The sequence below is a fragment of the Melospiza melodia genome, chromosome 25, assembly GCF_035770615.1.
Source record: "Melospiza melodia melodia isolate bMelMel2 chromosome 25, bMelMel2.pri, whole genome shotgun sequence".
Classification (NCBI taxonomy): domain Eukaryota; kingdom Metazoa; phylum Chordata; class Aves; order Passeriformes; family Passerellidae; genus Melospiza; species Melospiza melodia.
In genome coordinates, this window is record NC_086218.1 from 11,502,230 (window position 1) to 11,517,048 (window position 14,819).

General features: G+C 48.9%; 1 protein-coding gene across 1 annotated transcript; it reads right to left on the minus strand.

Moving 5' to 3' along the window:
- Window positions 1–9,848: 9,848 nt before the first annotated feature.
- LOC134429328 (keratin, type I cytoskeletal 9-like) lies at window positions 9,849–10,529 on the minus strand. Its single transcript, XM_063176463.1, has one exon. It carries the CDS (start codon window positions 10,527–10,529, stop codon window positions 9,849–9,851), a length of 681 nt encoding a protein of 226 aa, XP_063032533.1.
- Between the last annotated feature and the right edge of the window lie 4,290 nt (window positions 10,530–14,819).

The window sequence follows — 14,819 nt, forward strand, 5'->3', positions numbered from 1 at the left end:
GGGAAGGGTTTTTCAGGGTGGGACGGGAAGGGATTTTGGGGGTGAGAGGGGAAGGGTTTTTCAGGGTAGGTTGGGAAGGGTTTTTCGGGGTGGGTTGGGAAGGGTTTTTCAGGGTAGGTTGGGAAGGGTTTTTCAGGGTGGGTTGGGAAGGGTTTTTCAGGGTGGGTTGGGAAGGGTTTTTCAGGGTAGGTTGGGAAGGGTTTTTCAGGGTGGGTTGGAAAGGGTTTTTGGGGACGGGAAGGGAAAGGTTTTTGGGGGTGAGAGGGGAAAGGTTTTTGGGGGTGGGACGGGAAAGGTTTTTGGGGGTGGGAAGGGAAGGGTTTTTGGGGGTGAGAAGGGAAAGGTTTTGGGGGATAGGAGGGGAAGGGTTTTGGGGGGTAAGAGGGGAAGGGAATTCCAGGATAGTAGGAGGAGGAGGAGACACCTCCCAGCTCGAAGGAATTTCCCATTCCAGCTGGGAATGCGGAGCCCACGATGCTCTCCTGGGGGCAGGAGCTGAGGATGGGCCCCGGGAAGGTGATGACCACGGGCGGGGGGTGGATGACGGCCCGGGAGTCCCCGCAGGTGGTGACACAGGGCTGGCTCAAGGAGCTGGCACAGGGCTGGGGGCAGGACACGGCACAGAGCTGCTGGGAGGACATCGTGGGGCTGGGGGTGACAGAGAGGGGACAACGTGAGGGGACAGAGCAAAGGACAACCTTCATTTATCATTTATCATGTATCATGTATCATTTATAATTTATAATATTTTGTTATTTATGTTTTTATTTTTATTTATAGTTATTATTTATTATTTCTTTTATTATTTATATTTATTAATGATAATCTTTATTTATTAATTTTATTTATTTTTATTATTCATTATTTATTCATTATTTATTATTACCCTTGTTTATTTATTTATTTATTTATTCGAATATTCATGTTGCCAGTGTTCATATATCCCAATATTCACATTTCCAATTTTAGTATTTTCAGTGTTCATAGTTCCAACATTCATATTTCTAATAGTCATATTTCTTATCTTCATATTTAAAATATTCATTATTTTAAAATTCATCTTTTCAGTATTCATATTTCCAATGTTCATATTTCCCATATTCATTCATCCATCCATCCATCTATTCAAATATTCTTTTCAATATTCCTATTTCCATTATTAATCTTTTCAATTTTCATATTTATAATACGAATATTCCTTATATTCCTATTTCTTATATTAATTTATTAAATTAATCTCTGAATTAATGCCATTTTATTTTACTAACACAAATTTTACCCCATTTATTTCGAACTGTTCTGTTCCCAAACCGTGAACCATCTCCCACCACTCCATGTGAATTTTTTAGAGGTAAAAATTCACAATTTTTACAATTTCCGAGCTCAAACCCTGCCCGACCCCCCAGATCTGACTTACGCGGTGTCACAGCAGGAGATGGGACGAGAATGGCAGAAAAATGATTTTAAACCTCTCTGCAGGAGCTTTTATAGAGCCTCACTTCGGCCCGGGGAAGGGAACCACTCCTGTCCTCTTTGTCCCCGGTGTCCCTCAAATGCCTTTTGGTTTTTTCTCTTTTGTCTCTCAATCCATGTATTTGTGACCATTGTTTCTCCCAAAACTCCACCTGGCGCTCCTTTAAATCCCGGAGATTTTGGGATGTCAGACAGGGAGGGCGATTCCCACCCTTGGCACAACTCCCGAGCTGAAGATTTATTTCTCTGTGAGCTTCCATATCGATTTTTTTCCCCCCAAATTGCGCCAAAATTCCCCAATTCAATATCCCCGCGAGGACCGGCCTCTCCATCTCCTGTTTTTGTTTCTCCAAACAAAAAATTTCTGGCTCGGAGCCGGCGCAGGAGATGAAAGGAGCGAAGCCTCGGGCTCCTCCCTGGATCTCCTTCCCCTCTGAATCAACAGCCGGGGCTGGGATTTCACCTCAGACTTTTTAATAATCCCCGTGAGGAAATCGGCCCCAAAAATTGCCCAATTCCCTCGGGGTGCCGGGAAAACGAGGGGTTGGGTGTGAAAAACAAGGGTTTGGCATCGTCCCGAGATCAGAGTGCGCCGAGATTAAAATTTAAATTAAAATTAAATTGTTTTGGCAGCAGCTCCAGCCGGCGCCATCACGGGGAAAACGCGATTTCCAGGGAAGGAGCCACGCAGAAATCCAGGGATCATTCCCAGCCCCTGAGGAGGAGGAGGAGGAAGGTTTTGAGGTGAGGATGAAGACGGGCAAACAATGATTCAGGAATTTGGAGATGTTTTTGACAGAGATCTTTGCCTCTCCCATGGTCACTCCTGACTCAGGACCCCGCGCCCGCCCCAGGCTTCCCCCAGGAGCTGCTGAGCCTGCAGAAAATCCAGAAAATCCCGCTTTATTAAGAATTAATTAGCAATAATCACCTTTTCCCTTGCTCTTTCCAGGCCCGCCCCTCCCACGCCAGACGGGGAATCACGTGAGGTTCCGCTGATGGTTTTTATTTTTAAGTTTGTTTGTTTTTTGTTTTTTTTTTTGTTTTGTTTTGTTTTTTTTGTTTTGTTTTTTTTTTTCTGGCGGAGATGATGAAGAGAAACCCCGAGGATTTATAAAAACATCCCGCGGCAATGCGGGGAACCACTGGGAGGAGATCTCGGGCACGGCCGGGACTTGTCAGCGAGATTAATGTCATTAAAATTTCATTATCCCCTGGAAATTTGATTTTTTTCTGACACTGAAGGGACCAAATTCCCATTTTCCAAAATGACCCAGAATTTGTGGCTGGGAGGAAACCACCATGGGCTATTCCTGGAAATCAAACGGAGCATCTGGGAGAGAAATGAGGAATCCCAGGAGGAAGAGAGAGGTGGAATAACCCCGGGGCAGGGTGGTGCAGAAAATGGTTTTTAATGGACATGAGAAGCAGAACCGGCACTCACAACAACACAAAATTAACAGGGACACTTTTAATATCCCGAATTCCGGCCAGAATTCCCACTTTCCTCACAATTCAGCCCCTCATCCTTGGAACCGAACCCTCGGGAAGTTTTCACCAGGGGCCACAACTTCCTTGCTTTTTTTTTCTTTCCTTTTTCCTTATTTTTTCTGGTTTTTTTCCTTTTTTTTCTTTTTTTTCCTTTTTTTTTCTCAAATCGATTACTCCAGTTTTAGGGCACGTAACCCAAATAAGAGCTGATTAATTAACATAAAATTAACATTCCAGGTCCAGGCGTAATCCAGCCTGGGAGTGTTTGGGAAGCGTTCTGGCTCCCTTTGTTGTGCGGAAGCCCTGGGATATTTTGGGGCGGGGGTAATTGCGGGGAATGACCCGGAATTCCAGCCCCAACGTGGCCATTAGGGAAGAATGAACCGAACATGGTCTTTAGGATAAAAACAGCGCCCGGAATGGCTCGGAATGGGATGAGCAGGACACGCCTGGCATCCCAAACTGCCCGGAGGGATCCTCTGCTGGCACCGGCTCCTGGAATTTGGAGCTCCAGGTCCCTCCCTGTCACCGCCGAGAGGTGGAGAAGAGTCCTTGGAAAAGCAGTTCAGGAAAGTTTGGATGCAGAAATGTGGGGGAAAAAAAAGCTTGGGTTTGGCTCAGTTCCCTTTGTTTAGAGGGAAGAAAATCCCCAAACAGAGCTGGGTATGAACAGGACACTAAGAATTCCCGTTTTGCTTCAATCTGAAGGTTTTATCTTGGAAAATGCAGAGCCGGGATTTTTTAGGAATAAAATATTTTATCCCAGAAAATGCAGAGCCAGGGTTTATTTTAGGGATAAAATATCTTATCCCAGAAATTTAAGCCTGAATTTTACCTTTAGTCAAGTTTGGAGCAGTCCAGGAAGAGCCTGGAGGTCGCCTGTCCCAAGGCTGAGTGTCCCCAAGAGAGCCCAAGGAGCAGAGGAAAAAGGGAATTCAGAACGAATTTGATGCAGCAGCATTTTAATGGGAATGCAAAGTGGAGTCGAACATTTGAAGAGAGAATAATGCAGACAAGGAGGAGCCGACTCCGAGAAAAGACCCAAAATCACCCCAAATCACCCAAAATTGTGATCACCCGCTTTAGCCTGATCCCTTCCAGCCTGACACCTCCTCCCCTGACACTTGCTGAGACCTTCCAATCCCCACCATTCCCCAAATCCCTCGGTTCCGATCCACGCTCGGTGTCAAACTGGGCAGAGAAAAGTCCAAAGCACAGACAGAAGAGGCAAAGCCCCAAGAAGAAAGAAAAGCCTGAACTAAACTAAAGCTCTATCCTAGACTTAAAACGCGTGGTCCTGGTTTCCAGCGGCGCTTCCCTCTCCGGCAGCCTTCGGGTCACACATTCCGTATTCCTTCGCTTCTTCCCTCGTTCCTTTCTGTGGTTCTTTCCCTCCAAAACCGCTCAGATCTTCTTGCAGAGGCCCCTCTGGCACGGGTGCTTCCAGCGGGTGGAGAAGGTGTAGGAGCGCTCAGGGACGCACTTGGTGGCACAGGGCGTGGCGCAGGGCGTGGCGCAGGGCGTGGTGCAGGTGGGGACGCACTTGGTCACGCACTTGGTGGAACAGGGTGCCGGGCATGGCGCTGGGCACGGCTGGGCGCACTTGGTGGCACACTTGGTGGCACAAGGTGCGGGACAGGGCGGAGGACAGGGTGGAGGACAGGGTGGGGGACAAGGTGGGGCACAGGGCGGGGCACAGGGCTGGGCACAAGGCTGGGGACAAGGCGGGGGACAAGGCGGAGGACAGGGCGGGGCACATTTGGTGGCGCACGGAACAGCACATGGGGTGGCACACGACGGGGCACATGGGGTGACACACGGGGGGTCACACTTGGCCACGAACTGCGGCAGGCAGCAGGACTCCAGGCACTCCAGGCCCTTCTGGCCCGTCCCAATGGGCACGCCTGCCTCCAGAGCCCCGGCCAGCTCGGCCGACTCAGTGGAGCCCACCACGGTCTCCTGCGGGTACGTGGTGAGGATGGGCCCCGGGAAGGTGACGACCACGGGTGGCGGGAAGATGATGACCCGCGAGTCGGGACAGGCCACCACGCAGGGCTCGTTGCAGGCGGCGGCCCGCGGGTCGGGGCAAGGCTCAGCGCACACGGTTTTCTCGCAGGACATCTTGTGGCTGGGCTGGACCTGAAAGGAGGGGACAAATGTCAGTCCCAAGTAGCTGGAGGGATGGGGTCAAACCCTGGAAAGGCATGAGGTGGTGGGGGGGTTGATAACCGCCCTGCTTTACTTGGCTTGGCTTTTCTTGGTGACCTTCCAGAGCCCTGAGATCTCAAACACCTCCCTGGGGGCACCAAAACATCTCCCTGGGGACACCAAACCACCTTTTTTGGGGACACCAAAACACCTCTCTGGGGACACCAATCCACTTCTTTTGTGGACACCAAACCAGCTCTTTTGGGGACACCAAACCAGCTCTTTCGGGGACACCAAAGCACCTCTCTGGGGACACCAGAACACCTCTTTGGAACCCCAAACCACCTCTTTCAGGAACACCAAGCCACCTTTTGGATGACAACAAAACACCTCTTTGAGGACACCAAATGACCACTTTGGGGCTGTTGTTTAATTAATATCTGTTTTCTCCTGTGCAATTTGTGTTCCAGAGGTGGAGCTCAGTAAAATGAGGGCAAAACATAAACCACGGTAGGTATGGACAACACAGGAGGTTTTACTGGACCCAATTTGGATAAAGTCTGGGCTGAGAAGATAAAAATCCATGGAATACAATCCCTGTGATGGAATTGATCCATAAGAATACCAATAATTATGGATTTAGTGCTGTCAGTTCATAACAGGTGCCTTTGCCACAGATATTGAGCACAAAACTCACTCAGAAAATTCAATAAAAACCTTTTGCAAGATCATGAGGAAAAACTGAAGCAGAACAAAAACCTGAAAGCAGCTGGCCCAGATTTAAATTTCAGAGGGATTAAAACTGTTCCCAGACCAGGGCTGAATTCTTCTTTCTGGTTTTGAAATAAATCTAAGGGCGGGGATTTGGAAAACAGCGCAAAAGTCCATTTCAAATTGTCATTTCAACCATATCTAAATTCCACCTCAAAGCACTGAGTGAAGGAGCCGCTTAATCTGTTGTTGCAGATTAAATTGAATATTTTGGGCTCAGCCCAGGTGATTATTTCTTTTTTAAGCTGCGTATTGGAGAAGCCTGGGTGGGGTTGAGTTTGACTCAAGCCATTTTTGTTTACTTTCCTCATTCTAAACACGATGCCTGAATGCGCAAAATTCAGCCAAATTTAAACCCTAATCCAGGTGCTCTCCTGAGCTTCCCACCCTTCAAATCTGCTACAAAGCTGAATTCCCTGTCCTTGACCTGACCCTGATCAGAGACCAAACCAGAGGAAAGGAATAACTTAAAACCAGACCTAATCACAAAGCACAAAACATCCAAAGCAGATTCAAATATTCTCACTTTGCATAAAACTAAAGCTTTGCATAAACAGAACAAAATTACCCAAAGCAACTTCCCAAGGTGACATTTTTTGGGTAATTCTGGCATAGGAAAACCAGGAATTTTGTAGTGCCACATCCACAGGGATGTTGTGTCCTCATCCACAGGCGACTGCAGCTCTGCCCATCTCAATATTTCTAAAACTCTTGTTTAAATTTCCACACCACCTCTGCCCAAAATCAGATAAAAATTGGAAGCCACAAGGGCAGGACTGCCCCGCCAGGTGAAAGCTGCTGGCTGAGGTATTTTAAGGTTATCTAAAGGTTGTATCCATTAAATTTCCATAAAGCAATGGAATTAAATGGTTTTAATATTATCTAGATTGCAAATACATTTTTAAACTTTGATCCCGCTGCGCTTCTGGATGAATAATCAAAACTATTTTGATTATTCCATGAAAATAAATGGAATTGCTTTCCAGAACAGCAGAACACGAATCCAAAATTCAGCGCTGAGTTGAATGTAAACATTTTTTTTAAAAATAGGCTCATTTTATTATTTTAGGAAGAAGTTATATCAGAATCCAACTTACTCAGTTCACCGAGGAGAAGCCAACAGGACCCGCTGGAAGCTCCCTGAGTCAGGAATGGTTTTTATATCCCCGGCTGGACCACCAGGCTGATGCAAGAAAATAACGTCATATTTGGGCATTAGGTCCCATTACTCCCCAAACCAAATTTGAGGGGTAATTACAGTAATTGTTTTGCTTTGCTCACTGTTTGTGTTGATTACCCTTTTCTCACCAGCACGTGACCGCCGTTGTTTGGTCCCGGATTCTTCTCATTTCAGAGTTTTGAGGCTCAAATTTATTCCTGCAGCTCTGCCAAGGTGAAAACCCGGGCTGAGCTCGGCTTTGCAGCAGCTCCTGAGCTTTGCAAGGCTCGTCCTTGCAGCTCCTTAATCCAAGGATTTGTTTTCCTGGCCTCCAAGAATGCAGCACAGCCTAACCCAACATTAGCTGTGAGTGTTCCTGGCTGCTTCCAAACTTGTTGGGACGTGTTTATGGGAATGGCCAGACTGGAGTGGCCGAGTCGGCTCCCAGAGCCACTCCCGGCTGAGCCCGTGGGGCTCTGGCTCCTCATTTGGTGTCCAAGTTCAGGATCCGACTCATCCCAAGTTCCAAACCTCCAGGAGTTCCACCTCAGCGTGAGGGAGAACTTCCTTCCATGGAGCTGCTGCCCAGGGAGGGCAGAATTGGGATTGTCCCTGTCTGGAGTCATCCCAAACTCACGTGGATGTGTCCCTGTGTCACCTGCTCTGGGACATCTCCAAAGTCACTTCCAACCCCAACAATCCTGGGATTCTGGGATATAAAACAGCACTGGGAGTTGATGTGCCCGGTGGAGCCCTGGTTTAGCACAAAACTCCACCTCTGCCACAAAACTCGTGCCCAGGAAGAAATTGGAAGTGGGAAAGTCCCTTTTGGGAAAAGTGGGATGGTCAGAGGGATGCTGGTATGGGATAAATCACTCCATCCCCAGTTCCTTTCCTGGTGGTTTTGGTCACCAGAAAAATGTCAGAGTGTAGAGGAGTGTGGGAAACTGGAGGTGAGGGGAGAGGCCACCAAAGACAACAATTCCCTGTTTAACACAGGGAAAACCAGGAAAAAAACCCCACGATTTATTTAAGGTCACTCAGGACAATTTTGGATCCAGAGGACAAAAAGAGTTCCAGCCCCAGCTGGTGCTGAGGCGAAGCAGAAATTCATGGCATGCTGGAAGCTCAACCCCCGAGGTGAGAGAAGCCCGGTCCCATTCAAATCCCCAAATATGGCCTGATTTGGGAAGGTGAGTGTTTGGCCAAGTGGATTGAAATGGTATCATTAGGATAACAAACACAGGGGCAGGCTTTTAATCCCGAAGAAGCAGAGGGATCCGAATTCCCGAGGCTGAGTCAGGGGAATCACGTGGGTGGCCCTGACACATTTGTTTGGAAGGGACGCTATGATTCAGTCCTGCTTTAATACCCGCAGCCTGTCATTAACTTCAGAGAGCCACGGCCGCTTTGCATGGGTAAAACATGAGTGGGTGTTTGCAAAACCATCCCCAAGCATTTCCTCACAGCATTCCCCATCCATGCTTTTGCCCAGGGGAGCCTCTGGGATCGCTCTGCTTCCAGGAGGGAACAGAGCATGGAGGTCGTGACAAAAATAAACAAAAAAAAAAAAAACCAAACCCAAACAAACAGGAAGGAGGGAAATGAGCCCAGGAAATGTTGGGGGTGCTCAAAAACAACAGGTTTGGGGTGGCAGGTGCTGGGATTTTGGTGCCAACGTGATCCAGGGCTCCTCAGCTGAGTGTCACACAGAATTCCAGAGCTGGGAAGGTGGGATGGGCCCCGGAGAGAGGATTTGAAAGGAATCACAGAAATGGGATGGTTCAGGTGGGAACAGACCTTAAAAATTCCCTCATCTCACACCCTGCCATGGGCAGGGACATCTCCCACCATCCCAGGTTGCTCCAATTCCCATCCAGCCTGGCCTTGGACATTTCCAGGGATGGGGAATTAATGGATCAGGATCAGGATCAGGATCAGTAGGAGCTGTCAGGGGCTGCTTTCCCTGGAGCAGCCCAACCCAGCAGCCTCTGGCAGCTTTGGAAAAGTTTGGAGACACTGGAATTCCTTTCCAGCTCCTTTCAGCAGTGCCAGCCCTGCCAGGAGGATTCCTCCTGCTCTTCCTCTCTCCTTACCAGCAGCAGCCTCCTGCAGCTTTTATCCTGTTTTTGGCTCTATCGGGGTCATTCCCAGCTCCAGGTCCTCATTCCATGCCAGGTTCCAGCCCCAGGAATTGCCCAAAACTCCGTGGAAAGGAAGAGCTGCTCTGCCCTTTTCTGGCACAAATTCCTTTCCCCAGAGCAGCTCCAGAGGGAGCTTTTGGACCAGCCTGACTTCCTCAGTCAGGAGTTAATTTCTTCTCCTGTACATTTTTATTTATTTATGTGGATAAAATCAGGGTTGAGGAAGTGGTTGTGGAATCCCAGTTGGAAAAGGATTTCAAGCTTCAAAGTGGTGAAGTTACAAAAGGTGTTGAGAGCAGGAAATTTAAATAAATATTATTATTTAAGAAGTTTGAGATGGGGAAGAATTTGGAGAGAGCTGGGGGGGCTCCAACCCTCCCAAATTCCTGAATTAAGCAGAAAAGATGAATTGGAAAAAGGAGCAACAAAGGAGAAAAAAATAACAATGGGAATTTGAATGCAACAGAACTTTAATGTCAGGGAAGGGTTGGGGACAGAGTCACACACAGGGAGCACAAAGGATGATTCCCAAGGCTTTGGGAAGCGATGCAGGTCCACAAAGGCTGGAGAAGGCAATTCCTGGGATGTCCCTGGCTTGCAGCTTGCCCAGGAGCTGAGCCCAGCCCGTGGCTGCTGCCGGGGGAGCCGGGGCTGCCTCAGAATTAATAGAAGCCGCAGTTTCCTCCTCCAAACCTCCTGGAGCTGGAGCTGCCCCCTCCGTAGGATCCCCCTCCGCAGGAGCCGCCCCCAAAGGAGCTGCCCCCGCCGCAGGAGCCCCCAAAGCCACCGCCCGAGGAGCCCCCAAAGGATCTCCTGCCCCCGAAGGATCTGCTCCCTCCATAGGAGCCCCCGGAGCCAAAGGATCTGCTCCCTCCGTAGGAGCCACCCATGGAACCGCCACCACATGATCCCCCCATGGAACCACCTCCATAGGATCCCCCAATTCCCCCCATGGAACCACCTCCAAGGGATCCACCAATTCCCCCCATGGAACCACCTCCATAGGATCCACCCATGGAACCACCGCCGTAGGAGCCACCCATGGAACCGCCTCCAAGGGATCCCCCAATTCCCCCCATGGAGCCGCTGCCCCCTCCGTAGGATCCCCCAATGGAGCCCCCGGACCCAGAAGATCCCATGGCCCCTGACGGGAAGGACGTGCCCACGATGCTCTCCTGAGGAAAGGAGCTGAGGATGGGCCCTGGGAAGGTGATGACCACGGGTGGAGGGTAGACCACAGCCCGGGAGTCCCCGCAGGAGGTGACACAGGGCTGGTTCCAGGCGTCAGCATAGGGCTGGGGACAGGACACTTCACATGGGGACGAGCAGCCACTGCTCACCATCGCTCCTGACGACATTCTTGGGATGGACGGCGACCTGCGGCAGCACAGGGATCAGAACTGCAGTGCCCAAAACTCCAGGGAAAAGAAATCCTGCTCTGGTGCTTTCCATGAGCGGGAAAAATGGGGGAAGGAGAGGTTGGGAAGATTCCTGACAGCATTTTTTGTGATAGAGAGAGAAGTGCAACACTGGAGTAAAATTAAAATGTTCAAGGAGATCTGGGCCTTTGCACAATCACCAGGATGATAAGATCTGTAATTTCCTGATGGAAGGAATTGTTGCCCTATAAAAATGAGATCTCTTCTCATTTCCCTCCATCCAGAATAAAAGCCAAGCTCAGAGTAGTTAAGTTGTGACCTCCCCATCAAGTAATCAGGGTTTAATTGACACTTTCCCTTTGTGGTTTGGAACAGCACAACCTCACATTTGGAGATCTGTGTCCCAGCCACAAAACCTTCCCTTCCTGAGAGACAGAAAGACAGAATGGATAAAATGGAACAATTTGGTTTGGAAAATAGTCCCAAATCCATATTCCCAATCATTTCAGAGTTCTGACATGGAATCATTTCCCAATTCAGCACCCACAGCCGCATCCCAGGTAATGGAAATGGAACCAGAGGCAGAGAACTCACCGGGCTCACGGAGAAAACCGGACTGAGGAGAAGGTGCTGGAGAAGCTGCAGGAAAATCCCGGGTTTTATACCCTTCCCCACGGCTCCCAGGCCATGCAACACAATTTTGGGACATCACCAGCAACAATTTTTTGCTGTATAAGCTTCTTATAATTGTAATGATTGCTTTGATACGTGTTAATGATTCGTAAATCAACTCCTCATCAGCCAATACATGCACACACCCTTCGTCTTGCTTTAATCCTTAAATAATTTTTAGATTATTTTATTACAGCTGCCATTTCCTGACCTGGTTTGACTTGGGAATTGGCTTGGAAGGGTGAAGGATCAGGAATTCCCCCAGTAAGGGCAGAAATCGATTTGGCTTTGTCAGGGGAAATATTTTCTATTCTGCAGAAAATTCCCTGGAAATCCAGAACTGGGAAAACTCACAAATTTTGTGTTTGTAAATCCTCAGTTGGGAAGGGTCATTTTTTATATCTATTTAACCCAAGGAACTCATTAAAAAGGACTTAAATTAATTCCTTGGATGCTCATTATCATCCAAGGAAGCCCTGTGTGAGAGCATTTAATTATTGCAATTCTCCTTTTGTCATCCTAATTATCCTAATTTTGTCCCCTTTTGGGACAGCTGCAATATTCCAGGGAGACACGTGTCCAGGAGGCATTATTGGATGAAAAAACCTAAATATTTTTGAGTGCATGAAGCTGATTCCACCGAAAACACAATAAGAGCCCCTCAGGACTGGCCAGGATTATTATTTCGGGGAATTCCTGAATTCCCTGAAAATTCCAACAGAATTCCTGGGTTTCCTATTTATGCATTTCTGCCTCTCACTCGTCAGGTGAAAGGCAGAAATGCATAAATAGGAGGAGAGATCTCCAAGCAAAATTCCCTTTATCAATCACCAGAAACATCCAGGAGGGTTTTAGGCATCATGGATATTTTGGGGTGGTTGTCCAAGGCAAACATCTCACATAAACATTGGTGTCATCAAAGCCTAAACTGGGGGGATTTTCCATCTAAATTGAAGTCAGCTGGAGAGATTTGAGATTTGAAATTCAAGGTTTGAGGTTTGAGATCTAAGACTTGAGATTCGATATTCAAGATTCAAGATTTGAGGTCTGATATTTGAGATTTGTGAGTTGAGATTTGAGATGTGATATTTGAGATTCAAGATCTAAGATCTGAGATTTGAGATTTTAGATCTAAGATTTGGGATTTTAGATTTGATTCTCAGATGGAGCTGTGGGAGGGAACCGACTCCAGTTTGGAGCTGGAATTTCATCCTGGTTTTTGTGGAAAGGGTGGAAACGACTCTCTGGAGGTGTCCAAGGAACTCCTGACCATTGTTCTGGGTGACCAGGTGAGGAATCAGTCCCAGGCTGGACTCCATGACCCTGGAGCTCCTTTCCAACCTCAACAATCCCAAAATTCCATGATCATCCTATATTTCCCATTTCTATCATGATAAAGTTTATTTTAGTGTTTACATAACTCCTATCCTCACATTTCTGGAGGTTCCAGACTCGATTGGAAAACAGAGCATGAGGAGCCAATATCGGGGTTAAGATCTTGCAACAGAACCCGAACAAGCCCTGTCAGGCCCCGGTGACATCCCCAGGTTTGACAGCTCTGCCAGTCAGCAATTCCTCCTTGACTCCTCAATTAAGGTGAAACTTTCTGGGTTCCTCCAATTGGGAAATATCGATTTACACAGAAAATCCTGGGTTCTGCTGCTGGTTCTCCCATTCCAACAGCTCTGGGATGACGTAGCACTTCCATCAAGTCCCCCAAATCCAGATTTTGGGGTGGAAAGCGAAATATTGTGCACAAAACTTATTTATTCATCAATAAATCCCTCAAGTGGATCTAAACCCATTCCCGCTTCAATTCCACTGAGGCCCAGGGGACAGCACCAGCTCTGAGGTGACTTCCTGGGGGTCGGAATGTGGAGCAAATGGGATCAAACCCAAGGGATGCAGTGCTTGGAACGTGACTTGGGATTAATAATGAATTTATCACGTCACTTAGGAGAACAATTAGGACAATTAATGAAACCATCCAGCCCAGCAAAACACGGTTTGGTAACGCGTGGGAAGCTCTTGCACAAAGCGCAGCTCCCATCCCACTGAGGGTCGGGAAAAGTATAAAAGAGCCCTTGGAATTCTGCTGTGCCATCCATCCACAGCTGCTCCTTGTCTCCACTTCTCCAGACCCGGTGAGTTGGATCTTCTTTGTCCTCTGCGTGAATAGGGGAAGATATTTTCTGTCTTTTCTCTCCTTCCCAAAAGATGCTTTCTTCCTCTTTCTAATTCTCTTTCTTCCTGCTGAGGGAAGGGACCAGAGCAGGATTTATTTTTCCACTGGAATTTTGGGCATTGTAGTTAGGATTTATCCCCTGCTTCAGGTTCCTCCCCATCCCAAAAGGTGTCTCCAGGACATGGAGGGCTTGCTCTCCTGCAGAACCTCTGGTGTCCAGCAATCCCATCTGCCCTTTCCAGGCTTTAAAATCCAAAGTCCCACCCATGCCTCCATTTGTAGGCACAGGATCAATGGCAGGACTGGAATTTCCCAGGCCCTGGAATCAATTCAAGGTTGTTGGTGACCTCCACAACTTTATCTTATGGTCCAACCAACTCCTGAGGATGAGCTGCTTCCAAAGGCCCCTGAGCTTGGCTTTGCTCTCCAGAATTCCCAGCACTTCCAGGGCATCACAAAACCCTTTGGGAATCAGCAGAGCTCAGTGCAGAGAAACATAGAAAAGGGACAAACCTGACTCTTCTCAAACTTTCCTTTTCCCGCTCATGGAAAGCACCAGAGCAGGATTTCTTTTCCCTCTGGAATTTTGGGCACTGCAGTTCTGATCGCTGTGCTGCTGCAGGTCACCGTCCATCCCAAGAATGTCGTCAGGAGCGATGGTGAGCAGCGGCTGCTCATCCCCGTGTGAAGTGTCCTGTCCCCAGCCCTATGCCGACGCCTGGAACCAGCCCTGTGTCACCTCCTGCGGGGACTCCCGGGCTGTGGTCTACCCTCCACCCGTGGTCATCACCTTCCCAGGGCCCATCCTCAGCTCCTGCCCCCAGGAGAGCATCGTGGGCACGTCCTTCCCGTCAGGGGCCATGGGATCTTCTGGGTCCGGGGGCGCCATCGGGGGCTCCTACGGTGGTGGTTCCATGGGGGGAATTGGGGGATCCCTTGGTGGCTCCTACGGTGGTGGTTCCATGGGTGGATCCTATGGAGGTGGTTCCATGGGAGGAATTGGGGGATCCTATGGAGGTGGTTCCATGGGTGGATCATGTGGTGGCGGTTCCATGGGTGGCTCCTACGGAGGGAGCAGATCCTTTGGCTCCGGGGGCTCCTATGGAGGGAGCAGATCCTTCGGGGGCAGGAGATCCTTTGGGGGCTCCTCGGGCGGTGGCTTTGGGGGCTCCTGCGGCGGGGGCAGCTCCTTTGGGGGCGGCTCCTGCGGAGGGGGATCCTACGGAGGGGGCAGCTCCAGCTCCAGGAGGTTTGGAGGAGGAAACTGCGGCTTCTATTAATTCTGAGGCAGCCCCGGCTCCCCCAGCAGCAGCCACCAGCTGGGCTCAGCTCCTGGGCAAGCTGCAAGCCAGGGACATCCCAGGAATTGCCTTCTCCAGCCTTTGTGGATCTGCATC

Coding starts and splice junctions, on each gene's coding strand:
- LOC134429328 (XM_063176463.1), bottom strand. CDS start 10,529: ATGGTGAGCAGTGGCTGCTCGTCCCCATGTGAAGTGTCCTGTCCCCAG.